General features: G+C 52.0%; 1 protein-coding gene across 8 annotated transcripts in view; it reads right to left on the bottom strand.

Moving 5' to 3' along the window:
• PRRC2B (proline rich coiled-coil 2B) overlaps positions 1–27,874 on the bottom strand; it is an 88,757-nt gene that overhangs the window by 33,893 nt on the left and 26,990 nt on the right. For 7 of the 8 annotated variants that reach the window (XM_046023632.1, XM_046023633.1, XM_046023631.1 and 4 more), the window contains exons 2-11: positions 25,138–25,307; positions 24,135–24,312; positions 21,014–21,116; positions 18,441–18,513; positions 14,584–14,727; positions 12,146–12,387; positions 11,563–11,684; positions 11,005–11,147; positions 5,865–5,955; positions 3,008–3,200 (exon numbers count right to left, since the gene is read on the bottom strand). In XM_046023632.1, coding sequence (XP_045879588.1) covers positions 3,008–3,200; positions 5,865–5,955; positions 11,005–11,147; positions 11,563–11,684; positions 12,146–12,387; positions 14,584–14,727; positions 18,441–18,513; positions 21,014–21,116; positions 24,135–24,312; positions 25,138–25,252 — 1,404 coding nt within the window. In that variant the 5' untranslated portion in view covers positions 25,253–25,307. The remainder of the gene's footprint in view (positions 1–3,007; positions 3,201–5,864; positions 5,956–11,004; positions 11,148–11,562; positions 11,685–12,145; positions 12,388–14,583; positions 14,728–18,440; positions 18,514–21,013; positions 21,117–24,134; positions 24,313–25,137; positions 25,308–27,874) is intronic. The other variant, XM_046023628.1, reaches the window with a different exon arrangement.

Raw genomic sequence — 27,874 nt, forward strand, 5'->3', positions numbered from 1 at the left:
CCTGGGAAGGGGACTCCCCGACGTGCAGGGAGTGCAGCTGCAGGCCGAGAGCATCGCAGCACAGGCGTCGGGCACCGGTCCCCGAAATTCCAGTGGGGGGTGACCCTCCAAAACAGAGCCTCCTGTGCAGGTGCTCGTGGCAGACGCATCCAAGGGCCCCCAGCCCTCCCAAACCAACAAACAAGATCTGTGCCTTTGCTCGCGTGCTCACGGGCCCCACAAAAGCGCCGCCGACACATTTACTGCGATCCAGGACCTTCCTCCTGAAAGTCAACTACTCGTGATCAAGAGACAGTGACCACCAGAGAGGATTAGGAACTTGGAACCTGGAAGCAGAGAAACACTTTCAGAAGATGGGACTGGGGTGCGAGAGAGCACGGTCCTTTCATGTTGCCCAGGACCAGGCCTGCCCCCGCGCTCGGAACGCTGTGCACGGGGGCACCTCAGGGCCTACATCATCATTTACCTCATGCCCCGGGGCTCCCAGAAATGAAAGGGCACGTGTCGAACTCCACAAGATACCCAGAGCGCCCTAACATAGCTGCCGTTTCACGGACCTCACGCTCTGCGAAGCGTCTGAACTTTTCAGAAGCCTGAATACATGAAATTGCAGAGATTTATTTTCTTTGTTGACTCACTTAACCTCCCTTGTTTATGAGCAGATCAAAGTGAAACCTTCTTGGAATACTGAGTAACCCCCAGATAGGAATGAAATCTGGATTAACTGCACGGTAACTTCCAAGAACAGCTCTGTGTCAATTCTGTTTCACTTTTGTGTTCCCTAACCCTAGCACACAACAGGTACTTGACACAAAAGACTGAAAAGAAAAGCATTTTCATTTTATATGATGTGGAACCAGAGTCCCTTAAATGCCAAAGTACCTTAAAAATGGAAATTTTGTTATTGTTGGCATTATTTTCCCAAATGTATCTGAATTAATGCCTTTCTCAGACCTAACTCTGTGCCTCCTGGACAATCAGCCCCGAAGTCCTGAAGCATGGCCCAGCAAGGCAGGCATGTGGTGCCAAGCAGTCCTGGTGGCTAAGAGCACGTAGTCAGACCCCAGGCAGGGAGAGGATGGTGTCCACGTGGAGGGGCGGCTGGTGCGGGAGTTAGAACCCAACCAAGCTGGGTGAGGAGGCAATTCACAAGGAGAGGTGGCCGAGCAGGGAGATTCAGGGCATCCATGTGGGGCAGGGGGATGGGGCACTGATAGCTAAGAGGGCAAGGAGGGCATCGGTGCAAGGGAGAGAGGGAGGGGGCAGAAACGGGAGACTGTTCACACACAGGGGGACTGATCACGGCAGTGTGAACACTAGGGACGACGGGAACAGATATCTCACTGTTGGAAAGAGGAGTTACAGATACACGGTGGGAAAGGACCAAGCTGGACTGTATGGAACTGGAGCTAACACTGTGAAGTCACGGTTCTCTACACAGAGACACGAACACGCAGCTGTGTGTACACATGCATCTCCATATACACACGCCTGTGCTCACCCTATCCACCGAGCAGGCCCAGGAGGAGTGAGCACTCCTGATACCCACATATTGGTTCCTAAGTATCTTAAGGGCTGATTCCAGACCAAGACAAGGTAAGCACAAAATGACCTTAGAAAAGCTATCCTGGGGTGCCCGCCTGGTAGACCAACCATGCAACTCTTGATCTCAGGGTTGTGAGTTCAAGACCCATGTTGGGTGTAGAGCTTACTTGGGGGAAAAAGAAGACTGAAAGAAAAAGAAAAAGAGAAAAGAAAAGAAAAAAGCTTCTCCTATCAGAAAGCAAAGAAACTGCTTAATAATGGATGGGACACATAAGGACAGACACCAACCTGAAGAGGCTCCTGACAGCCAAATCAAAGATACCCGGAGCTTCAGAACAATGAGAGGAACAGACTATAACCCACTGATATGAATAAGGAAATTGGAAGTTTAATAAGAAACAGAATAGTTATATTTTCAAAGTATTTCCCCACAAATTTCTTATCAGTTACAAATGTGGATGAGAGAAACTCCATGGTGTGAAATTTGGTGAGCATTAAAACCTTAGTTAAGAGATCAGAGTGATGACGGGGCGCCTCGGTGGCTCAGTGGGTTAAGTCTCTGCCTTCGGCCCAGGTCATGATCCTAGGGTCCTGGGATCGAGCCTGGCATTGGGCTCTCTGCTCAGCGGGGAGCCTGCTTCCTCCTCTCTCTCTGCCTGCCTCTCTGCCTACTTGTGATCTCTGTCTGTCAAATAAATAAATAAAATCTTTGGGAAAAAAAAAAGAGAGAGCGATCAGAGTGATGGCTGTCCGAGCGTGGACACAGTGGGATCAGTCACTCGGGGCGACACAAGGAGAAGAGTCGGTGTCATCTCGGAGACAGTCTAGCCAAAAACGGAAACCTTGGAAACCCAACTGGAGGTGAATTCCACAAGATAAATGACTTGCAATCTCGATAAGGGTCAGAGTCACGAGCGTGAAGGAGGCTGCGAGGCTCCTCCAGACTGGGGCAGCCCATGATCGGGAAGGGGACTCTTCGGTGGCGAGGACACTGTCGGAGCAAACAGAACAAGCTAGACGAGGCCGAGCATCGGATGCCGGAGAGGCACCAACGCTGACTTCCTGGTTTTGACTCTGGTTACCTATGAGGCAGAAAATAAATACCAAAGCGTTCTGCGGGCACAGGGCCTGACCGGGCTGGCAACTTACTCTAAAAATGGTTCAGAGAAAAATATTCTTTGTGTTGGGCTTCCAACTTTTTGGTAAGTTTGTGACTGCGTCAAAATCTTAAAAACAAACTTTTAAAATGAAAAATCAAGAGAGAGAAATGTCCACCCAGGACTTCTCAGAACCACGAACTCAGTGCAGTGCAAACGTAGAGGACCGACAACCAGACGGCCGTCGTGCTGCGGTCCTGGCGCTCGGTGAGAGGAGTCTGGAGTCTGAGAAGAGCCGGTGCGTGCGTGCACATGCGTCTCCCAAGCTACCCACAGGCACAGAAGCCCTCCAGTGACCACGGTACCTGGTAGTCAGGGCCGGACGCCCAGCTGTGAAGTTTCCTGGAAGGTGGCTGAGGTTCTGGCACTTTCCGGACGACACGGGTCACGCTCACTGCTTCGCCCCAGTCTTTTCCTTCCTCCGGGGGACGCTTGGCATCAGCACTGTCCGCGGAGCTCATGGACAACTGCCGCTGCCGTCTGGGGTCCCAACTGCTCCTGGGACAGACCACAGTTGAGGGTGAGCTTTCCCAGTCCGCCCGAGTGTGCTGTGGTCTTACCCGTCAGAGGGCCTCAGGAATCCCCAAGCCAGCTGTCCACACACCAGTGCCGTGCCCTGGACACAGCTCGCCTGCGTGGGTGAGAGGACACACCCGGAACACCAAAATCCAGCACCAACATTTACCAAGCCACTCTTACACAAAAAAACTTCCACATCCATTACTTGCTTTACGGGAAGTTAAGTCCTTTCTCCCCCATTTTAAAGCATTGGCAACAGAGTCTCAGAGACGCTGGGGAGCTGTCTTCCCAGGAAGAGCAAACAGATTTGAACCTGAGATCCCGGATGAAGGTCCTTCCCCTTAGACTATGGCTCCTTCCCTATGCTTTGCAAAAAGGAGGCGCTCAATCAGTTTTCCTCACTGGATGATGCCGTCACAGAGCAAGAGGAGGAAGCCGAGCACAGCACGGGGCAGAAGAGGGGTTCCGAACGGAGGCTGGGGGGAATGGAGGTCTGTACAGTGCCCACCTTTACATGCTGCAGGGCAAACAAAGGCACCGGGATAAAAAAAACGCGGGCATTTACCAAGCATTGCTTTCGTGCAAAAGCAGCGCCCGGCATACGTCAAGGAGTTCGGCGAAAAGCAGCGGGTCAGGTCAGGTGTGGCTAGTATGTGTGTGTCTGCGTGTGTCCGTGCACACGGGCATGGGGAGGGCAGAGAGAGGATGAGGCCAGGAAGCTGCCTTAGATCACAGCGGGCCAGCAACTGCTAGGACTCCCGACGTCACTTTGAGAGGCGCGGAGACCACACAAGGCTCCTGACGCACCAGGAAAGATGACCAAGGCACAGTGTGGAGGAAGGAGCCGAGCCGGCTGACCTCTGAAAGGTCCGGAGAAGAAAGAACGTGGTCCCGGGGGCCCAGAGACAATAAACAGGAAGGGATAGAGTCCAGGGAAGTGTCAGGAACCCATCATGGATGGGGAAACAAAGATTTAAGGAAGACGGGGGAGCTTGGAGGAGGAGACTCACAACCAACTCAGAAAACACCAAGAGTGCAGGTTCAGGGAGGGAATGGTTTGGGGACTCTCAATTTGAGATGTCCTTGGTCACAGCCAGCAGCGAAGCTGGGTCCAAACCCACGCTTAACTCTTTCAGTTGAATATTCCATTCACTCAGCTGAAAGAGACGAGGAGCAGTGTCCGATTGCTCCGTAAGTCTGTAAAATGGTATGTTTTTGCCTTTAATTTAAATTCTTGCTCACAATTCCTTCTGGGTTTAGTGTTCCAAGAACTGACCCATAGATAATTCCCAAGTGCATTCAAAGCTTCAATTAAAATCAAGCCACATTAAAATAAGTTATAGAAGCCTCAATTAGTTCATTGTTTGTGTATCAGAGAAAATGTGGCAGAAGGTCCCTACCCACTCCCTCTAGAAGGACTTTGAAGTAAGTAACATGGAATAACAAAGAAAAAGACTTGCAGACTCAACTATGTAAACATTCAGTTATTGACAATAAAATTGACAAAAAGAAAAACATCAAAGCATTAATAGCGAAACAATATAAAACGCTAATCACATTTTAAAGGAGATATAGTAAGTCCAATAAATATATATACAAAGGAAATAGGCAATCCCACACAAAGGAAAGCATTCATACTTGCTGGTATCAAAAATAAAATAAAATTAAATTAAATTAAAAAGCAAATTAAAGCAGCCATAGGTACTATTTAAAAAAGTACTAGCCGGGATATATGTGTGGCTCAGTCTGTTAAGCATCTGCCTTCAGCTCAGGTCATGACCCCAGTGTCCTGGGATCGAGCCTGAGTCAGGCTCCCTGCTCAGCCAAGAGCCTGCTTCTCCTTCTCCCTCGGCCCCTCTCCTGCTTGTGCTCCCTCTCCTCCTCTCTCAAATAAATAAACTCTTAAAAAAAAAAAAAGGTACTAGCCAGGGAGTCTGGCTGGCTTAGTTTGTAGAGCATGAGACTCTTGATCTCAGGGTCATGAGTTTTGAGTCCCACATTGGGAGTGGACTTTAAAAGTACTAGCCAATCAATCTACTTGTATTATGACAAAAACTAGAGGGACCAAACTACAATGAAGTATTTTCCAAAGGGCATTACAGGTAAAATGAGTCCAGTGAAATGATTCAAAAAAGAGAAAAGGAATGAAATGGTCACTAAGTTCAGGAAATGTGGCATGCCCACCTGGCGCTTCTCCCTCCTCCCCAAAGATCCCCGACATGCTCCTGCCTGCCAGTCGGAGGCTCTGGGCAATGATGGAGTAATAGAGGAATTAGGTGAAGCCTGTTGGTTTCCTAAACTTGCCTGGCAGGGACGTTTCACCTTTCTGGGCCCCATATCCATAGGTCATCTGCGGAGCAAGTGGTGTACACACTCACTCGGGAAACACCAGCACAGTGGTTGAAACCACCAGCGCTTAGCCAGCCAACCGTGCCGGGATGCACGCCCCGGCTCCAGGCCCACACGGCTGTCCCATCCGCAGAAGAGAAACCGTATCGGCCCGTGTGAGGCTGCCCGTGACCAGGAAATGCCCTCGGCAGGATGACCAGCCCACGGCTGCACCAATAAGCAGTGACACGTGTACACCCACGCTGGTCAAGCCCCCGGGAGCGGCACTAGGAGCAGGGACGGGGGAATCCTTACCACTTGGGCCTGCCGTCCTTCCCAACGTCCTCCTCCTCTTCGTCATCACTGAACTTCAGCTTCTCGGAGTAGTCCACTTCCTCGTGCAGGCCTACAACAGGAGCAGGGCCGGGGAGACCAGAGAAGCCAAGGCTGAGCGCCACACTGCGGGGCTTCCTCCAGTCAGGGCTCATACCGGCCCAGAGGAGCAGGAGGGCAAGCCGGCCAGCCGCCACCGCGACAAACACCGCAGGTAAAGTGAGGGACCGCTCTAGGTTCGGGTGACAGCAAAGCAGCCCTGGTCGGAAGAGCCCTTCCCCAGGCGACAGCTCTTAAATCCGGACAAAATATTTTACAAATGTCTTAGAAGATACGTTAGAGTGAACAAAAGCTCAGGCGAAACTAGATGGGAGTCCAACCTGGCAACACAGAGCCATGGGCAGTGGGATCTGTGAGCTGCTGCTGGTGTCCTAGGGCACTCCCCAGCCTGAGGGGCCCAGAGCGCAGAAAGTACCCATCAGCTGACAAGTGGGCACACAAAATGTGGGAGATCCATACAGGAAAAGAGTATTTTGGCCATAAAAATGAATATGAACACACAGCTCAACAAAATGAATCTTGAAAACAGGCTCAGCGAGAGAAGCCAGACAGAAAAGGCTACACACTATACTGTGTGCTTCCATTTATATGAAATGTCCAGAATAGGCAAAACCACAGAGACAGAAAGTAAATTAGTGGTTGCCAGAGGATGTGTGCGGGGGTGGGAGGGTAGCTGGGAGTGGCTGCTGATGAATGGTACAGTGTGCTGCTTCTGTGGGCGATGGAAATGTTCTGGAACTGGACAGTGGACATGGCTGCACAAGCTTGTGAATGTACTAAAACCCACTGAACTGCGGACTTTAAAAGGATGGACTTAATGGTATGTGAAATTTGTTATATGAACTCTACCTTTTAAATATCTTTTTTTTTTTTAAAGATTTTTCATTTATTTATTTGACAGAGAGAGAGAGATCACAAGTAGACAGAGAGGCAGGCAGAGAGAGAGAGAGGGAAGCAGGCTCCCCGCTGAGCAGAGAGCCCGACGTGGGACTCGATCCCAGAACCCTGAGATCATGACCTGAGCTGAAGGCAGCGGCTTAACCCACTGAGCCACCCAGGCGCCCCTGAACTCTACCTTTTAAAAAAGGAAACAAAAAGTCCAATACAATTATAAAGCCAATTTGATGAAAAAGCAAATGCTATATGCTGTCTAGATCTTCAGTTTAAACAAACACAAATGGGTCGAAAGGAAAAAGATTCGAGAAAAATGACACACCATGAAAGCATAACACTACAGCAATGATCTCACACGGGACAAAAGGGACCCCCCAAGACAAGAAGCGTTTCTAGTGATAAAGGACATCTGAAAACAATACAAAAGGTCAATATGTCAGCCATAAAAATTATAAAATGTGCATATGCCTAATGACAAGCTTCGAAATCAACAAAGCAGAAACCTGGTAAAATTAAAGGGAGAAACAGATAAACCCACGGTCCCAGTAGAGAACTCCACACCTCATTTTCAGTAACTGATAGAATTAGACAAAAGTATAAGTAGACAAGATCTGAAGAACACTTATCAACCACCTTGAGAGTGACAAAACTGATATTTATAGACGCCTAACAACTGTACAATATGCATTTTCAAATGCACTTGAACAATCACCAAGACAGACTATGTCCTAGTCATAAAATAAGTCTCAGTAAGTTGAAAAGAACTGAAGTCATACAGTACATGCTCTTGAACTATGATGGAATTAAATTAGAAATCCAGAAAGCCCTAATAATGAAAATGAACAGATAAATAAAAGAGAAAACAATCCAACAATGGAGAAAATTAAAGGTCAAAACTGCCTCTTAAGAGATGGAGATTAATAAAAAGAATACCTCCTTGGATGAAGTGAGTAAGAAAAAGAGGAAATAGAAAATTACCCAGTTACTGGGGATGAAAGAGGATCTAGCACTACAGAGCCTACAGACGTCAAAAGGAAAAGGAATGAGATCAACAACTTTATACTGACTGAAATTCAATTCAAAAGAAATGAACAAATCCCTTGGAAAATACAACTTATTAAATACTGACAAAAACAACAAAGGATATCTGAGTAACCCTGCAACTAACCAAAGAAATTAAATTTATTATCAAAAATGTCACCATCAAGAAAACTCCAGGGTCAAATTATTTCACTGGTGAATTTTACCAGGTATTTATGAGGGAAATAATACCAAACTTACAGAAACTCTTTCAAAAAGTAAAGAAGGAACGTTTTCCAACTCCTCTTATGAGCCCAGCATAACCCAAGATCAAAACCCAACATAGATACTAAAAGAAAAGAAAATCAGAGACCAGTATCTGCCACGGACACAGACACCAAGAACCTTAATAAAATATCAGCACACTGAATCTAGGCATACAAAAAGGTGGAGCTTCTTCTAGGAATGCAAGATTGGTTTAAATAGATAAATAAAATAAATAAAATAAAATAGTAAATAAATAGGGATGCCTGGATGGCTCAGTCAGTTAAGCATCTGCCTTTGGCTGGGGTCATGGTCGGTCCTGGGATAGAGCCCTTTGTTGGGCTCCCGGCTCTGCAGAAAGCCTGCTTTTCCTTCTCTCTCTGCCTGCTACTCTGCCTACTTGTGCTCTATATCAAGTAAATAAATTTTTAAAAATATTTTATAAATAAATAAACAAACAAATATCAACCAATCAATTAATGCAGTTCTTCAGATTACCAAAATAAGGGACAAAAATCTTATGATGACAGACATAGGAAAAGTTATTTTATAAAATTCAGTACCTATTCATGATTTAGAAAACAAAACACTCAGCAAACTAGAAATAGAAGGAATTCCCTCAATCTGATAAAGAACATCCAAAATCCTATAGCTGACATCAGATTTAACGGGGAAACACTAAACACTTTCTCCCCAAGGTCAGGAACAAAGAACCTGAATACAGCACTGGACTAGAAGTACCACACTGCATTTAGGCAAGAAAAAGAAATAAAAGACCTATCACCTGAAAAGAAGATACAAAACTTGCCCTATTTGTAGGCAAAATTCTAAGAAATCAACAAAACCCAGTAAAACTGACCCAGTGTATTCAGCAAAGTGCTTGGTACAGGTCCATACACAAAAATCAACTGTTTATATAAAACACCAAATAGAAAATGATATTACATTTTCAATGTCATTTACAATGTCATTTACAGCAGCATCAAAAAAACATAAACTACTTAGGAATAAACTTATCGAAAGCTGTTCAAGACTTTCACACTGAAAACTGAAACACAGCTGAGAAAAGTCAGACTCACCAAGTTCCCGGTGGAAGATATCACTGGATATCAATGGAAGATACCATTTTATCCAGAAATAAATTCAACACAGTCCTAACCAAAATGCCTGTGGGCCTTTTGTAAAAATGACAGGCTGATTCTAAATTTATATGGGAATGAAAAGATCTTACAGTCGAATAATCTTGAAAAAACAGTCAATCTTGAAAAGGAACAAGGCTGGAAAATTTACACGGCCTGAATTTAAGACTTACTGTAAACCTACAGGATGAACAAATACATCAATGAAACAAACAGGGTCCAGAAATAGACCCACACTTATCTAGTCAATGGATTTTTGGCCAAGGTGCCAGAGCAAAATTCAATAGGGAGAGGAAAGTCCTAACAACACGTGGTACAGAACCACTAGACAGCCTTACGGATCAGAACAAGCCTTGACTCTTGGCTTATGCACAAAAATTAATTCAACAAAGACCACAGACCCAAAAACGAGAGTTGAAACTATAGACAATAAGGGAGTATATTTGTTGTCAAGGGGAGACAAAGATTTTTAGACAGGACACAAAAGAAATAACTATAGAAAACACTAATAAATTAAGCTTCTTCAAAATAAAGAAACTTTGGCTCATCAAAACCCAATGCAAAAAAAAAAAAAAAAAAAGAGCAGACAAGGGGGCGCCTGGGTGGCTCAGTCGGTTGTGTCTGACTCTTGCTTTCGGCTCAGGTTGTGACCTCGTGGGTCCTAGGATTGAGCCCCATGTTGGGCTCCACACTCAGCACGGAGTCTGCTTGGGATCCTCCATCTCTCTCCCCTTCTGCCTCTTCCCCCACTCGTATACACGCATGCTCTCTTTCTCAAGTAGATAAATAAATCTTAAAAAAAAAAACAAGGCAGGCAAACAATGGGAAAAATATTTGTGAAACATGAAGTTGCAAAGGACTCGTACCTGTGACTTGTATCCTACCGCTCAAAAAAACAAACCACCAGTAGCCAAATAACACATGAAAACTTGTTCATCATCATTAGTCATCAGCAAGATGCAAATTAAAAGCACAACGAGCCACCACTACACACCCACTGGAATGGCTAAAATTAAAAAGACTAATCACGTGGAAGTGTTGTGAGGGCACAGAGAAACCCAGTTCTCAAACCGTGCTGCCGGGAAAGTCACCTGGCCTGGCCACCACGGGGAAAGGTGCGGGTGGGTCTCACAGGCCCAACCACTCATCTTCCCTTTGACGAAACAATTCCACTCCTGGGTATTTGCCGAAGACAAATGAAAATATTATTCGTAAGGGACCCTCCCTCACAACAGGCGAGGCCCTGGGCAGAGCCGGGGGGAGGAAGGCTGGCCGGCTGGCAGGGGAAAGTTCCGAAAGTCTTCTCAATGGGAAACGTGCTACACACGCGTGTCCCTCTGTCAAAACGGCACAGTGAAGATGAGCACCTTTCCATGTAATTAAAATGTATTTGAAAGCAAATAAACAAAAAGAATTTTAAGAGAAAACAAGCAGGCTGGCAGAGGGCACGGTACTTGCTGAAGCCAGGTGACGGGAAGCTGGGGCTCCCTGCCCCACTGATGGTTTTAACTTTTCCATTCTAAAACGTCTTCTTCAAAAGTTAGCAAAACCTCCCCTGCAGCTAAGAGCCAGACCAAAGACCAACAGAGGACACGGCTCGGTGAGGAAGGGACTGCCAGCGAGCACCCACGGGGGTGCACCCCGAGGCTGCCACCCGCCCCGCAGCCCACTCCCGCATGCTGACGGACACACGCCCAGCCGGCTGCCCAGCGAGCGGCTCTGGCCCAGAAAGCCCCACGACCCACCTGCCCAGCCGTCGTCGGCGTCAGCGTCCAGGTCATCCAGGCCCTTCAGGTTTTCAGCGTTGATGATGGTGGGCCGCGGTGCCCGGCCTACCAGCTGCCTCAGCGGGCGGATGGGGCGAGCTGTGCCCAGCCTGCTTTCCTTCCTGACGAGGGCAAGAAGAGTAAAGATCTGGCCTCATGTCAGGCATACAGATGGAAGCAAAACCTAATACTTTTCCCAAAATTAAGTCCCACACTGCAACGGTTCATAGTTACATTTAATATTTAAATCGTCTCCTCTTAAAGGAAGACTGTAACAAGTGTACACCAGAGAGGAGCTCTGCCTCAGTTTTACACGCTCGGCACTAACGCCTAGGGCAGCAGCCACAAACACGTTCCAGAACTTCAACTCTGTCCGAAACGCACAAGCCCAGCCCGACCTCGTCCACCCCACACACCCTGCAGCTCGAGGCTGGTTTCCAGGCCCACTGCGGTCTGCAGAAGACAGAGCCCATTACCTCGCACAACGCCCCCTACAGGGACGCACTTTCCACGTGGGATGTAACCCAGGAGCCTTACCCATCTTGGTCATTCATCTGGAACTGTCTAAAAGGAACACGGGGTTCAAGACGGAGCTGGGGAAGGGGAAAAGATCCTCGTTCCACTGTACCCTGGTTCTCTGATGACTGCGGTGAACACATCTGAAACATAATATCAATGAATAGGATTTTCTGGTAATGGCTCAAATGCCAAGTTCTGCTTGCATTCCGATTTGTTTTGGAAAGTGGAAACTGGGAAGAAGAGACAGGCAAGTCTTGGAGCTGCCCAGTTAATCCTACCCCGTCTCCCCCATCTCTTTCCTGCCGTCAGGAAGTACACCGGGGGACTTGTGGTGTCATAGGCAATGCCTGCCTCTCCTTTTTCTAAAGAACCAAGGCTAAAATAATGTCCACATCACCAGGGAAAGAACGCTGAAGACCCTTAAGATTTGAAAACGGGAGAGAAAAATGCAGAAGTAATGCAAACTTCTAAGGTAGGGCACATCAGGGCAAAGACACTGGGAGGAGAACCAAGGTGGGCATTCAACCACTTAGAGGAGGTTCTGCTGGACACGAGCAATCCAACTTCGTGGGAAAAAGAAACGCATACTCTGAAAACTTACAAAAGCAGGAAGCATGTCATGGTATGTAGGTGGGTGGTATACGTTTCCCACGAACTGTGAAGCCCCTTTGCGGACAGGCTGAGCCGGGCGGAGACAGGGGTCCTTAGAATCGCTGGTGCATGCCGAGGAGGGGGCTCCGTCTCCCGCACTCGAGTTCCTGCTGCCCAGCTCAGTTGGGGAGGCGCTCAGAGACGTGGCAGAAATTATGTTTCGCCCACCGCCCTCCCTCCAGCTTGTCACATCTGGAAATTGAAAGGGGGCAAAAGGGGGGGGAGGACAGAGGAAGGGGGAGGAGGGATTTGTGAGGTTCTGAAGGTCAAGGGACCCCCTCATTCACCAAAAACAAAAAACCCAAAGGTGAAGAGTCGAGTCAAGTGGTTGAATCTGTCAGGGAAGGGCAGGCACCTGGCCAATGACTATGAACTTGCTGTGGGAAGTCTGGTTGTAAGAGAAATACACTCACAGAGAAGGCAAGTGTAAACAAGACATGGTCTTCCATTAATTAACAGAAAGCACACATACCCACAGATCTAACACACAAAGAAATCAGGACAGCCTTGATGGAAATAGCCTTGGGCTAATTTTCCCCACAAACATGGACCATCAGAATCAGCACCAGGCTCAGCACTGGGCTTTACGTTAAAACTGGAGTAAGTCCTGGGACATGTGGCTGGCTCAGCCAGTATAGCGTGTGACTCTTGATCTTGGGGCTGTGAGTTCGAACCCCATGTTAGGTAGATGTAGAGATTACTTAGAAATAAAACCTTGAAAATTGGCGTAAGTCCTGACATGTTTCAACAGTTTCATCGTGACAGCTCCGGTCAGAGATTCACAGTTCATAAGGTAAAGCAAAGCCCCTCTCCCTGCGAGCTGGGGTGTGGGTCTGTGGCCCTACCCACCAGGCCTTCACCCCCACTTGTTCCTGCTCCGGCTCAGGGGTCTCTCCTGTAGGTCACAGATGGCAACCTGCCAACCCATCTGTCTGTCCCAGATGAGGTTTCCCAACCGTCAGGTTTAACAAGCTCTGGGGGAATCAGAGGCCAACAAGAAACCAGATGAGCCTGACCCTTCTCAGTCAAGCACAAGGTCCCCGAGTACTTGACCCCTAAGAGAAAGAGACGCAGCACAGGAGCCACAAAACCAGGGTTGGCTCCAGCAATTCAACCACCTTGAACGCAGTCTTGGGCAAGGGCTTTGGTCACCACTCTGGCCACACCTGCTTTAGATGGAACTGATTCCAGAAGCTTCTTCTAGGTCTAAATTTTTTTATAGTCCTTACAAAGCATCTTATTTTAATCCCAGAAAGCTACAGTGCTTGGCTTGAGGAATTTGGTGACATTCTTTGGAGCAGACAAAATAACCCAGCACAGGCCACTGAGAAGGTAGCACGCGCCATTAAAGCGTCCCCTCGTGAGGACGTCGTCTACAGGGCATCAGTTCTGGCACTGGGTGCCTTGCGGGTTAATGAAGACAAGCAGACAGAAGTCCCTCATGTTTCAAGACCTAATCAAGCCCTGCCTTCCACCCTCCCACAGCCAAACAAGAACCATTTCACAATCCCTGGTTGGAACAGATGAAAAATCTCATTCCCGAAAAAAAATCTTAAATCTCTGACCACTCAAGGCCTTTAAAATATATATATATTACCTACAAGTACTGCTCTATAATCCTGCAACTCCCTGGCCAGAGCCTAGATGAGGGGACTGTGGAGACGAGTCCTAGGCTGGGTACAAACAATCCCAGTGGGGCACATTGAAATACAGACGCTAATCTGGCTGGAGATGGAGCAGGGCTGGAAATCAGGCTTTTTAACAAACTCTGCAAAGGCTCCTGATAGGATTTGGCTCGGTTTAGGAACCACTGGCTTAGAAAACAGGCTCCGGGGGCACCTGGGTGGCTCAGTCAGTTGAGCATCTGCCTTAAGCTCAGGTCAGACACTGAGGTTCTGGGATGGAGCCCCCCGTCAGGCTCCCTGCTCTACTCCCTCTGCCCACCTCTCTGCCTACTTGTGCTCTCTGTCAAATACACAAAATTTAAAAAAAAAAAAAAAAGAAAGAAAAAGAAAACAGCCTCCTGAATCAGGGACAAAGTGAACGGGCCCTTGGTCTGTCTTTGCCATGAGCACCCGAGCAGAGCAGAACAAATGTCTATTGATGGGCCGGGGGGCGGGGCAGGGGGGATGATGTGTGGAGCAGACAGGCCTGGCTCAACCCGCAGGACGAGAAAGGAGGAGTGACCTGCAGACCAGCCTAGGGAAGAAGTCGCACAGAGGCAGGGAACAGGTCCAGGGTCAGTAAGCACGCCTTCTGGGCAGAGAGCCTGGGTCCCGGGAGCACCAGCTCGTGTGTGCTTCTAAGCAGCAGAATGGCAGAATGGCAGGAGGAGGAAGGCAGTCCGCTGTTCCCACACGTGCCCAGAAGGGAGCGCAGTGCACTTACTCTGAGGGCGGAGGCTTGGTCCTGGCCCATACGACAGATCGAAGACGCCCCTTTCCTTGCCAGCCTTGTCCTGCCCTCCAGCTGCTTTCAGCGTCGGAAACTCCTCGGGAGAGAAGGATAACAGTCGGCTTGAGCCCCTTAAACCTGCCGAGGAAAGCAGAGGACCTGGTGAGTGAGGGTACCGAGAGGGGCAAGAACGCTGTTGCCCTTAGCGGCCCTGAAGGTCAGAAGCCACGCAGCCTGCGTGGGCGCCATGTACTCCCCTAGGGACAAGGAGAGCCGGACGCAGATGGCCTGCAGGGGCTGCTGACACGGAGGGAGAGCAGATCACAGCCGCTCCAGCCCCGACCCTTCCCCGCTCCTAGAGAAGGGCGGTCTTCGGGGAAATCAGCCAAAGGAGGTCAATGGCTCTCATGCAGAGGTAAATCCACCAGAAGTTGCCCGCGACCCCCTGCGCCTCCCAAAGGCCTCCACCCCAAATCTACTCTCATGAACAATAAACGTTTCACTCCTGGGGTTCTGGAGTCTGCTCCTTCCTTGGCTCTCCCATCCACTCCCCAGCACTACAGGCTCCTCGGAAGAAACCCTTCTTTAACTTCCTGGGAGCCCTTCCCCGCACTGAGCACCAGGGCCTGAAATCATCTTTCGGATGAATGGCTAATAACAAGTGGCGCATTTTGGGGTCCAGTGGGATCTGATGCTTTGATCTGGACCCAATGGCCAGCACCCTGTAAACATGACACAACAGTCACGGCACGCCACGGCCGACTGTGATGTACCGGGCTCCCTAGACGGCCAAGTCCAGTTCCCCCAAGCACTCTTCCAGCAGCACCGGCGGACCCACGGACCCGTGCCCGACGGCAGACTGGGCCGGAAGCACGCAGCTGGGATTGGCGTGGACGCACGAGGCACAATTCACTCACGACCCACTCAGTGAAAAGGTCTAGGGTCACATAAACCCGCCGGGGTGACAAGGGGACACATTCTTCACCGAAGATTAACCTGAGGCAATCTCCAAGTGTCACGAAGGAGCTCTGCTGCTCTGTGAAGGGGGACCTCGACTCACAGAGTCGCTCGGGCATGTGAAAAAACCCCTGGCAGGGATGAAATACGGAAGTCGTACTGCGAAACTACAGCTCTGAACCTTAGAAACACTCCATACTTTTTCTGCCCCAGCAGTCCTGAAGGTCTCACTCCACGCATGAACTAAACTTACGCTTCACAGATAAAAACCACCACCAGAATCTCAACGAGAGCAGCAGCGTTCCGTAAGGCGTCCGTGCTCAACGGTCTGCCACCAACCGCAGGGCTAGGCCTTCCCTGCGCGAGAACCCGAGGCGGGGATACTGGGAGCTTCTCCGAAGGTCCCAGGCGGCGCCCTCAGTGGTGGTGCGGGAGCCCTCGAGCCTCCGCCCTCAGCCTGCACCCGTCAGGCCCCGGGGGGCCAGTGCAGGTGGAAAAGGCCTGACCAGCACCTCCTACATGGGAGGGTCTGCCGCCACTGAGAAGAGCGATCCGACATTCACAAATGATTTTGTCGTGTTTTGGAATTATTTTCTGAACCACGGCTTATTTTTTATAGGAAACAGAATCACAAGGTTCAAAAGAAGCCTGAGAAAGGCACAAACGGATGACCCCCCCCCCCAACACTCCCACCGCCTACTTCCGACTCCCCCGGAAAGCAGGCGGCTTCTAGTTCCACTCCCTCCCCTCCTCTGAGGCTCCCTTCCAGACTCTTCTATTGCACATACGTGTTTCTGAAGCGTATCCTCCCTCATCTCAAACCCTTCCACGAAGAGCAGTAACATACTGTACACGCTGCTCTGCACTTCCATCGTTTCAGAATGTACCATTGCCAGATCCGCGTAAAGGGTTTTTCCTGTTGGAAAGTAGTATTTCATGAAAGCACCAAAACTTGGTGGACATTTCAGGTGACTGTTTCCAATCTTCTGCTCTTACGATGTTGCAGGAAGTATCCTGTCCGTGTGTCATTTCTCACACAGGCAGGCGTCACCGGAGGCGGACCCCCCCAGAGTGGCACCGTGAGGTCGAAGGGTGGAGTATTAGCACCTGGATCACGGGCAAGCCGCCCTCCGCAGGCTGTGCCCACTTACACTTGGATTTTTTAACCTCTGTAGTATTTCTTTTTGAGACTTTATTTATTTATTTGACAGAGAGATAGAGGAGAGGCAGGCAGAGGGAGAGGGAGAAGCACGCTCCCTGCTGAGCAGGGAATCCAATGCCAGGGTTCTAGGGGGCTCCATCCCAGGACCCCCGGGATCATGACCTGAGCCAAAGGCACCCCTGTAGTTCTTTTTATATACAAATTAACACATCTGATCCACTTTTAAAAAGTTCTAGCCTCTCAGGGCACCTAGGTGGCGCAGTCGTGACGCCTCTGCCTTCAGCTCAGGTTATGATCCCAGGATCCCGGGATCGAGCCCCCACATCGTGCTCCCTGCTCGGGGAGAGCCTGTTTCTACCTCTCCTCCCTGCTTGTGCTTCTCTCTCTCTCTCTCTCTCTCAAATAACTAAAATCTTTTTTTTTTTTTTTAATTTCAAGCCTCACAGATAAAGACTACTGTGAAGACAATCTAGCGAGTGCCCTTTATAAAGCCTCTTTAAAGACCTAATTATATGGGACTGAGATACTTGCTGCCGCCCTCCCCCTGCAGTCCCCCACTGGTCGGCCCCCTCTACCTCATCCAGAGACTGGAATCCTTAAAACGCCCTCGCAGGTGGGACCCACGCAGGCCGAGCTCTCCAGCCCCGCGCTCCCCTGGAGGAGCTGGAACTTGACAGCACACGGCACGCTGCTGACTGACGTGTCACTCTGCACTGGAGACTGAGGACAGAGACTCCAAGCACGGGCGACTCCCTCCCAGAAGGCGCACACGTGCACCGGGCAAGCAGGGAAGGGCGCGGGGCAGGCGGGCATCAGCTGCGCTTCCGCACGAGCTGCAGAAGGCAGCTGGCCAAGCCCCAGCTGTCAGGCACGCGGGAGGCCCAGGGTGCCGCCAGGACCGGGGGCAGAGGGTACAACGGGGCAGCCCATGCTCTCCCGGGAGGAAGAGCGCTCATGGGCACCCACGCCCCTGGCAGCCCCCTCTCTGCAGCGCGGAGGCATCACGCAGCTGGATGGGCGCAGTGTGCTAGAAATATTCAAGCTAACAGGAAAAGTTAGGAGGGCTCACGCAGAAAAATATGGATTTTTGGCTTCTCTCAAAAGTACCTACGGAGCCAGGGCCCGCATTCTCTGAGGCCTCCGGTCACCGGTGGTGGGGAGGAGTCTGGCTGTCCCCTCAGCAGTCACCGGGAGCTGAGCTCCTCCTCCTCCCCGTCTCCCTCTGTGGGGCCGCTTCGGCTGCAGCTCTGCTGGCCCAAGTGCTTCCCAGGTCGGACAGGCCGTGAACGGTAGCAAGTACGGTGTCACCATCCAAAACGCAAGCCGCTCAATTCCCAGGGCCCAGGCCCGCAGCTCACGCCCTACCACGCCACACTGCCTCCCCACAGGCCTGGGCGAGAGGAAGCGGACGCCTGTCGGCCACACTGCCAAGCAGCTCTCGGGTCCACCAGTGGCTCTGGCAGGTCAGAGCGCAGCAGGCCGGCGTCCAGCCTCTCCACGCACCTCGGGAGGAATGCCCCGACTCACAACACTCCGGAAACCAGAACTGACAAGCTTGACGGAATCGGCGCTCCCACCCCTGGGACAGAGGGAAAGGCTGCACGGACCAGAAGCTAGCTCACAGAGATCCCACAAAGCCCGAGGCCAAGGGCTGCCAAGACCCAAGGGAACAGTCCAGAAAAGGTACCTGTCCCTCCCACATACCCAGCCCAACACCACCACCCACACTTACCACCTTCGTGTCCTGCTGGCTTTCCATTCAGCTGTGCCCATGACTTTGGTCCACCTGGCACTGAATCTGTGTTCTGGAGGAAGGAAGGAAATGAGAGTAAAGCCAGGGCCATCGGCCTGCTTTCCACCGGGCTGCCCACCTGTGCGGCCGCCCGAGGGTCAGGAGCTGCCGGGCCCACAGCACGGGTGAGGAGCAGGACGGAGGGGATGGCCAGCTCACGTCCTGGTCCTGCAGCAGGGCCAGGACTCAAGCCCATGTCCCCTTCAGACTGCACTCCAGAACATTCTGTCAGGTAGCCTCTCATGCCCACACAGCGCTACTGTGCCTGGCTCCAGAGGTTAACAACCAGACCCCAATTCCAGCACGTGTCTCAAATCCCATGTACCATGGCCGGCAAGAGCCCAGCGCCTCATCTTTCGCCGGAAGGGCCACTACGCCACCATCTGTAATTACTGTCATCCTACGAGGCACAGCAACTCGTAGGCCTTTCTCTGCTGATCTGGACTCGCGGGCTCACACGCAGCCGTGCTGAAAGCTCCCAGCAGGTGAGGCGTTATGCGAGGCACACCTCATTGAGCAAACCCGCCCACACCCTGGGAAGGTTCTAGTAGTCCTCTCCCAGCTGAGGCTCAGAAACAAGTGACTAGCCAGTGAGGGGGGCAGGACCAGGACCTGTCCCCGCTCAGCCTGTGTCCCAAGCCCCGTCGAGTCCCCAGCCACTGAGACCACCTGCCTTTCCCAGAGAGCATTCAACCTAGCAGCCTCCCTCCCCCGCAACGGAAGGTAAAAATGCACAAAACAAAGCTGCCGCAACAGAACATCTCGGCACTTGCGGGGTCAGACCTCACATTCGGTATCGACCCCTTCCGGCCAGCCCTGCCCCCAGCACCAGCACAGGCTCTCACTTTCTGTGCAGAGCTGACTAGGTCTCACCACCCATTCATGTATCAGGAGTGGCCGGGGGCCCTGGGATGGCCACAGGCCCCTGCGCACAGACCACGGAAGGCCTGGGCCAGTGACGAAACAGGGCAGGGCTGCTGGGACCGGCCAGTCCACAGGAAGCACGGGGGCCTCGGCATCCCACAGACTCCCATGTGGTGTCTGAGTCCTCACCATGGTGCCCCTGCCCTTGCCCACCAAAGGCACCACGCGGGAAGAGAATGGCTCAGGGCCGAGAAGCGGCAGTAACGTTGCCGTCAGAGTTCCTGGCATGCTTCCAGCAAGTGCTGTCATGTCTCTCGGGCGAGGCTTCAGCTGCTGGAAATACTGGGACTCCCTTCTCACCGCCATCCCGTGGGAAGAGCTGAGCCCAGGGCAGAGTGACCAGCACGCTGGTCACCACGGTCAGCAGCTCCGGTCAGCAGACGCCAGGCCCACGCCAGGCCCAGCCCAGACTCTGCAGTCCCGGGGGACAGACACAGATCCACTTCTAGCAGCTCCCGAGGCGAGTCTGGCGGTCAGCAAGGGTGGAGAACCAAGGCTGCCCCAGTCTCTTAGCTTCCAAGTCCAGGAGACAGAGCCGAGCGCAACTCTGGACTCTGGCTGGGTGCCAGGCACTCGTGGATTCAGGCCAGTGAACAGGGGAGCTTTGCGTGGATGTGGACTTCTCTCACCTTTTCCTTTAGTATCGAAAGCACAGCTCGGTGTCAGGTGGGGGAGGGTGCCTTTCTGGCGAGGCCATACATTCTCCCCAGCGGTTGGGGATGGCATCTCAGACCTTCTGTTGCCCAGGGAGCAGTACTAAACGAAAATATAGCAGTGCAGGCGGTTTTCCGGACAGCTGCGCAATGTTAGGTGTCTGTCTACGTGCCCTGTGGTCTAGAAGGTCTGCAGGCGTCTCACCGGGATTTCTAGCCAACAGCCAGTGCATCAGCCCACCGGCCCACGAGATCCACAGACTCTGATGGACTGAGTACCTTAGGAGCCCTTGCCTGATTAGATCCTGGTTTTCTGTTTAGGAAAATACTCTACTTTATTTATTTTTAAGATTTTCTTTTTTAAGTAATCTCCATGTGACTTCAAACCCCAAGATCACGAGTCACGTGTGCCACCAACTAAGCCAGCCCGGCGCCCCCATTAGGAGACTTTAAACGCATCAACCAAGGGTCACAGATCAGTATCTCCCAAAGAGTGTTCTTGGAGACACCTGTCTCTAGAGACTGGTTCAGTTAGACAGGTTTCCTAGGACAGATGGGTTCAGGGAGTGCCACTCACTGTCTTTGCAGAGAGTCACAGCACACACGAGCACACGAAAGGCACTGACGAGAGGTCTGACAGTAAAGGAGCCTGCTTAATTTTGTTTCTCCACGGACCCCAAACCTTCCTGTGACCTAACCGGTCCCCATGGAGCATGACCGGGGGCCCCTGATCTGGCCTGGAGATCCCAGTGACCTCCCCTCAAGGTAAGACACCAGAAAGCAAGTTAGGTGTCTGTACTGTTCTGGATCTGGGGCCTCTCTCCAAAAGCTGCAGACTCAAGTCACCTCAGGGGACCCGTGAAAATGTCCCGTGCGCCTTTCCCACAGCCCCCTGCCAGGCTCGCCTCCAGAAGGAGCGGGTCACGCGGCACCTACCTCCTGGCTGCTCGACTGTGTCGGCTTCTGTAAGCTGGAGACAGGCCTCTGCAAACCCGGCTGCGGCAGCGACTCCGGCGGCGGAGAGCCCGTCGCACTGGAACTGGACAAGGTGGGGGGCACGGCGGTCAGACAGGTGCGGGCGCACACAGGCCCCTCCGAGCCTCCCAGAGCCTGGGCAGCAGCGCATCAGCTCTCCCCGGCAGACTCTCCCACCGCAGAGCCCACGAGAAGCTGGGCCCCCTCCAAGGCCTAGCCACGGCCGTCTGCTGGGCAGGACGGTCCTCGGCCTCCAGGCAGGGCTGCCCCTGCACCACCTGGTAGCTCACCATAAGCAAGGGCTGGAAGAGCCGCCAACAGGGAAACTGAGTCACACAGGGAAGGGGCTCCGAGGCCCGGACTCCTGACTGAGCGCTCACAGCAGTGCAGGGGGCTGATGCCTTTGAGAGATGTGATTTTGCTCATTGGCTTATAAAAGAAGTATGTGCCCAGAGTAAAAATAAATGTATAAATATATCTAACACAGAATTTGTCACGATCTCATCCTCCAGAGTGAAACACCGAGCAGATTTTGCTATATATATTAGCATAGTATTTTTTTAACATGAGTGGGACGACACCACACATACAATTCGTAACTTGTTTTTACTTAACGTATCTAATGTGCTCCGGGAAGGCACACGGCTCTACTCTTGGTTCTAGAGATACAGTACAACTGGATGGGCCCCATCCCCAATTTTTTTCCCCCATTACTGGCAAAACTTCAATGAGAACTTAATACACATCTTTTGCATACTTCTGTGTCATTCAGTAGTCTAAATTCTTAGACGTGGAACTGCTGGGTCAAAAGGGGTTCTGAAGTTCACAAGGTATGGCCCGAGTGCCCTGCAAAGAAGACTGTGTCGGCTGATAACACACTCCACAAGCAACCAGGGGCTGTGAGGATGACGTCTGCTCACCCAGAGCCTCTGGTCACTTGTTCTGCTCGATGAGACCCGAGGAGGGCCACAGTCTGCTCAACCAGTCTCCCCCGATGCCGGAGGCTCACCAGTAAGCTGAGGCCAAATGCTACACATGCATACGCTGCAGGGGCCGACATGACCCAAGGAGCCCCGTGGGCAGCCTCACCACAAAGTGAAGGCCACCAATCTCCTCTCACGTCACCTTCTACCTACAACAGAAGCTGCTGCATAGCGTTGCTTTTGTGTTCTCCAAACCTAAGCACAGAGTCCCAGTGCTGGTGGCCCTTAGCCCGTCCCCTCCCTGCGACCCCGAGGGAGGACGTGGCCCAGGGGAGCAGAGGACCAGCGCCTGGGGTCCGCTGCCTCATCCGGAGCCCTGTCTCTGCCTTCCCCCGGCTGACGTGCTGCAATACCGGCCTCATTCAGGTCCCCTGGCCCTTTCTGTGCCAACGACGGCAGCAGCGCCATAAGCAGGAAGTGAGGCCCTGTCCTCACTCTCTGGAACTGGCGTGGAGGCATGTCAACTCTTGGGTTGAAATGTACCATATCCACGTCGGTACAGAGTCCGTGGCATCAACCGTCTGAACAAAACGACAGCAGCGGCGGACCCCCGCCAACACACTCTCCGTGCCGGCTGCCCGACTTGCGTCAGCCCCTCCATGTCCTACAACCGCCCGGTGTCCTCGTATCTCCTAGGACACTGGAGTGCACAAAGCAGATCACTATCCAGACTCCGGAAAGCTGGGAGGAAGTGGCCTGGCTGATCCTGGAAGTCAGGCCTCACCATCAACCTGTATGACCCCTAAATAAACTGTTGGAAAAAATGTAAAAACAGCTTTTCGGACCATATTTTTACTGTTCCTTCATGCTCACCCGACTGAACTGTGTGCTTACTCTCTACATCTTGTCTGAAGTAAGTACAGGAAGTTTTACAGAAGCCACCACGGCCAGAGCGTCTGTGGGGCTCAGCTGATGAAGCACCAGACTCTTGGTTCCGGCTCAGGTCATGATCTCAGGGTCGTGAGATTGAGCCCTGCATCTGGCTCCGCGCTGGATGCCTGGATGCCTGCTTAAGAGTCTCTCTCTGCCTCTGCCTCTCCTCCTCCCCCTCCTCCCACCCCTGCGCTCACACACACGCTCCCTCTCTCTAAAAAAAAAAAAAAGCCACCATGGCCATTTCCAGTGAGAGAAAAGGACACGGGTTGGCAGGCTGCACTCTAGGTCCCTTTTACTCTCTGGATCCCAGCACTGGAAGCCAGAGCACAAGAGGAGATCGAGGGCAGACACAGGAGACCAGACCACCTGTTCTCACTTCCCGACAGGCAAACCCTAGCAGCAGGTCCTGCTGGCCAGCCTTAGCAAGGTCCTGTCCCTCCCTGGTCCCCTCCCAGTACAAATCCCAAATCCCCTCTCCTGCACACTGTTCTGGCTCGCTGGCGCCCAGTAGCAGAGACCCGGAGTGGAAAGTGGGAGGGAAAGGCCCAGGCCATGCGCCTGGGGCCGAGCTGGAACCCCCCACCCCCCCACATCCCCTCTCTTGCTCAACAGTAGCCCCTACAGTTGCTGTCGCTCTCATGATTTCGGTGCCAGACCCGGGGCCGCCGACGGCTCCGGTACGTGCTGTGCTGCCAGTGGTGCGAGCCTGCAGGGAGGCTGCGTACCAACCCTGAATAAGGAGGATTCTGGATTGTTCTCCTTCCTAACTGGGTCTATTTGGAGCAACCAACTGCAGCAGTCTTTACGGAGAGCTGCTATCCCTGAAGCTGGGACACCGGAACCAGCACAAAGGGACGACCACCAGAGCGGAGTACCCTCGAGCACCTGCCCTGCCCGCAGCGGCCCGCACTGGCCCAGGAACCGGCACCGAGGCATTGCATAAGCTCCTCTGGGGTGATGAGGCCCTTCCTAATGAGGCACGGGGGACACTGGTCACTGGGGACGAGGCAGCCCACAGAAGCCCTGCTGCTGCTGCTCCCGGAGCAGGAAAACGAAGGCAAAGAGCAAGAAACCACCAAGCAGCAGGAGTCAGGGCGAAAGACGCTTCCTCTGGGATCTCCCCGGCTCTCCAGCTCGGCCACCGCCCTCTGCAGAAGGGAAGGGGGCCGCGGCGCTCCGTGAGGCTCTGGCTACAGCCCCCTACCTGCCCCCTCTGCTCGTACCTCTTTGGGTCTTGCTGATCCTGCTTGTTTGCCCATCCCGTCCCGTCCTTGGGAACTATCACGATGTTGGGGTCGTTTCCTCTGTTTTCAGACTTCAAGCTTGGCAGGTTTGCAGGTGGCGGCATGCGCCGGGCCGCGGCAACTTTCCCGAGACTCTGTAAGCCATGTCTAGGAATAACTGCGGAACAGAGGGGTGGAGACAGGCAAGTTTCAGAAGAAAGAGGCCGGGAGGCGACTGGTCTTTCACGCTCTAAGCTATGATGACAAAGACAGCCGAACAGACGCAAGGGGCCGCCTGCGTGCAAGCAAAGGAAACGGTCAGGGAGCTGCTTCGGCCGCTTTACAAGGCCATGGCCGAGGCCTCAGAGCCACGGGAGAGGCTGACATCTGCGCCGAGGCTTCCACTGTACTAGAGCAGGAGCAGGCACAGGGAGTTTACGCCACGGGCAGGGAGCCAGGCCCAGCAGCCTCCGCCCACACGGTAACCACCTTGCGCAGCTGAGGCGCCGCGCAGCGGGACAGAAGGGACAGCCTCCGCCTAGCCACGGGCCGGGCCTGAGCAGGGCCCTCGACAGTCCCCAAATCCTCCCAGGGGGTGGACAGTGTCAACAGGACCTTCCCCACCACGCTCCTGAATGTCAGAACCACAACGTCTAAAACAGGGTAACTAATGCAAATGAAGTTCCAGTCTACCCACGGAGGGGAACCTGTCCGCGCTTCCAGGAGATAAGACAGAGGAGGACACAATCCATGGAGGCAGAGTCAGGATATCCTGCCTGCAGCGGCCCTCTCTGCCTCTGGAACAGGCCCGAAATCAGACACCAAACAGGAGCAGGGAGCCAGGGGGAGGGGAGAGTGGGGTTCTGTGTCCCCAGATCTGCTGGGTGACCACTCCATGCCCAGAAGGCAGTGTGACCAGGGGAACTCTGGGTCTTCACCATTGCTGACCGGGGTTTCTCACATAAGGAAAAGCATAGAGAACTGGCCTCACCCCGGTTCTTACCTGAGGATCTGACCGCGTCTACTGATTTTCCTTTATACTTATCAAACAGGCTGAGAGTCGAATACTTGCTTTTCCCATCCTTGCCCTTGGTTATTTGCCCCAAACGATCGGACATTGCGATGAAATGTCATCTAGTAAGGAAATTTTTCTCGGCACCACTCCCGATCTGCCTTTGAAATGTCAAAAAAAAAAAAAGGAAGAAAGAAAAGAAAAGGAAAAAAGGAGTGTTAATCCACCAGAACACCCAAGGCAATGGACTGAATTCTTCAGGGATCACGGATCTCCTTGAAGACCTGAAGAAAGCCTTGGATTCTGTCCCTGGACAATCTCCCTTACCACACACAGGCCGTTCTGCTCACACTTAAAGAACATTTGGTAGGCGGTCCCTCCCCCACCCCAACGTTGAGAAGTCCTATCCTGGCTGAATGGGCCAGAGTCTACCTCTCACCAGCGACACTGAAATGTAAACCTTTCCACACTGAGTCCTCACTCCAAGTCAAGGACAACTCTTCAAGATGGAAAAAGAAATGCTCATCTCTGCAGCACACCCACATTAACGCCAGAACTCGGGCAGAGCAGGGGAGGTACACAACCTGTGCATGAAGGCCGTTCATTTCAAGGATGAGCCAAACCAAATCAAAGGGAAACAATGCGAATCAGGGTGGTCCGCAGGACCAGCCAAGTGTGTGCAGTTCTCAAACCAAAGAACCTGCAGCCAGAGAAAAAGCACGGGCTCGGGCAACAGAAGCAGGGCTCCCTGGGGCGCACGCGGGTGCGGACGCAGACGCACCCCCAGGAGAGACTGCGCAGGGGAGGGGTGCTGTTCGGGCTCCGCTGCCCCCTCCACTTGGAAAACTTTGACGAGACAACCAAGACGGCAGCTCCTTCCCTCTGCCTCGCTCTCATTTCCTACCGGCTGCTCTAAGTCTACTGGCATGTTACTCACTCATCCGTGCAGATACTGAGCCTGCGCCTGCCAAGGGTGAGTGAGCGCCCCATGATAGGCGACTCACCTGGGGACCAAGAGCTTCCATGTCTTCTATCCTATACCCAAGAGGTTCTTGGCTATAGTTTCTAAAACTGGATCACGAAAAATAGACTTGTAAGAGCGATCGCTACTTCCCTCTGGAATTCATGTATGAGGAAGAAAGCTGACACAGTCACTCAGACGTACTGCTCACACGTATGTCAGAGGTGAGCGCGAACAGTTCCTGCCGATGCAGGACGCCTGGTGGCAGTGGCCGCAGTATGGTTTGCTGTCTTACCCTATTCTGAGACCATACAGGCCGGAAGGAACAGCTTTCAGTGGGCTGGCAAAGCATGCCGCCAAACCGGGGAGGACGACAGAATCCTATATATTATGATCAAGACTTTTATATAAAGCACGGGAGCAAAGATCAGCTACAAACCGGGGCCAAAAAAAAAAAATGTTAACAGGAGACAGTGACATCAGGAGACAGTGACATCAGGAGACAGTGACATCAGGAGACAGTGACATCAGGAGACAGTGACATCAGGAGACAGTGACATCACGCACCTCCAGGCTCACGGAGCCTGGCACCAGGCTGAAGACGAACCAAGCTGGTTCTTACACAAAACTGGGTACATGTAGCCTTTCATTCATTTGATAAATCTTGAAAATGAATGAAATCTGTAGGAGAGTCAGCTCAAGGAAGACAGAAACCACAAACGCTCCAAAGTGCTCAGAGCTCCCAAGCTTACGTGTCAGTTGTCCCCCCCCCCCGCCCCCCGTGTCTGCCTCACCAGCCAGGAGCAAAGAATGACCAGGCACAGTAACTCGCCCAAAGTGTCCAAATCCTGATTCTGGTGCCGCAGGGTTCCATAACACATCCCTTTATTTTTAAATCTCCCTCCCCAGAGCTGGCTCCAGTGGGTTTTTGCTGCACCCCTACCAGTCATAACTAACAGCAGCATCCTTCCCCGCGCTGGACGGCGAGCCCCCCAGGGCGGGAACTAGATTTGATTTTCGTCAAAATAACCAGCACCGACAGGGCCTCAAATGTGAATCAACCTGAAACTCCCCATTAGAACTGGGTGAGACCTAACTTTCAGGCACTTCCATCAAAAGATCATTCGATAGGAACGCGAGACACACACAGACACACACCCTCCCCCCTCCTCCTCCCCCCTATTAGCAGAAGCCCTTGAGATTGTCACCATGGTGATGGGGACTTGGGGCCCCTGCCTCACAGAGCTTACAGTCTAGAACAGGGGCTGGCAAACACTGGTCAGCATCCTAGCTATTATTTATAAGCCCTCAAACTAAGAATGATTTTTTAAAATCACCTTTCAGGAACGCCTGGGTGGCTCAGTGGGTTAAAGCCTCTGCCTTCGGCTCAGGTCATGATCCTGGGGTCCTGGGATGGAGCCCCGCATCGGGCTCTCTCAGCGAGGAGCCTGCTTCCTTCTCTCTCTGCCTGCCACTCTGCCTACTTGTGATTTCTGTCTGTCAAATAAATAAAAATCTTTAAAAAATAGTAATAATAAAATAAAATCACTTTTCAGGAGCACCTGGGTGGCTCAGTGGGTTAAAGCCTCTGCTTTCTGCTCAGGTCACGATCCCAGGGTCCTGGGATTGAGCCCCGCATCGGGCTCTCTGCTCAGCGGGGAGCCTGCTTCCCTCCCTCTCTCTGCCTACTTGTGATCTCTGTCAAATAAACAAATAAAATCTTTTTTAAAAAATCGCTTTTCACATTTGTTTTAAAAAAAACAAAGA

This window comes from Meles meles, chromosome 11 (genome assembly GCF_922984935.1).
Source record: "Meles meles chromosome 11, mMelMel3.1 paternal haplotype, whole genome shotgun sequence".
In the NCBI taxonomy this organism is placed as follows: domain Eukaryota; kingdom Metazoa; phylum Chordata; class Mammalia; order Carnivora; family Mustelidae; genus Meles; species Meles meles.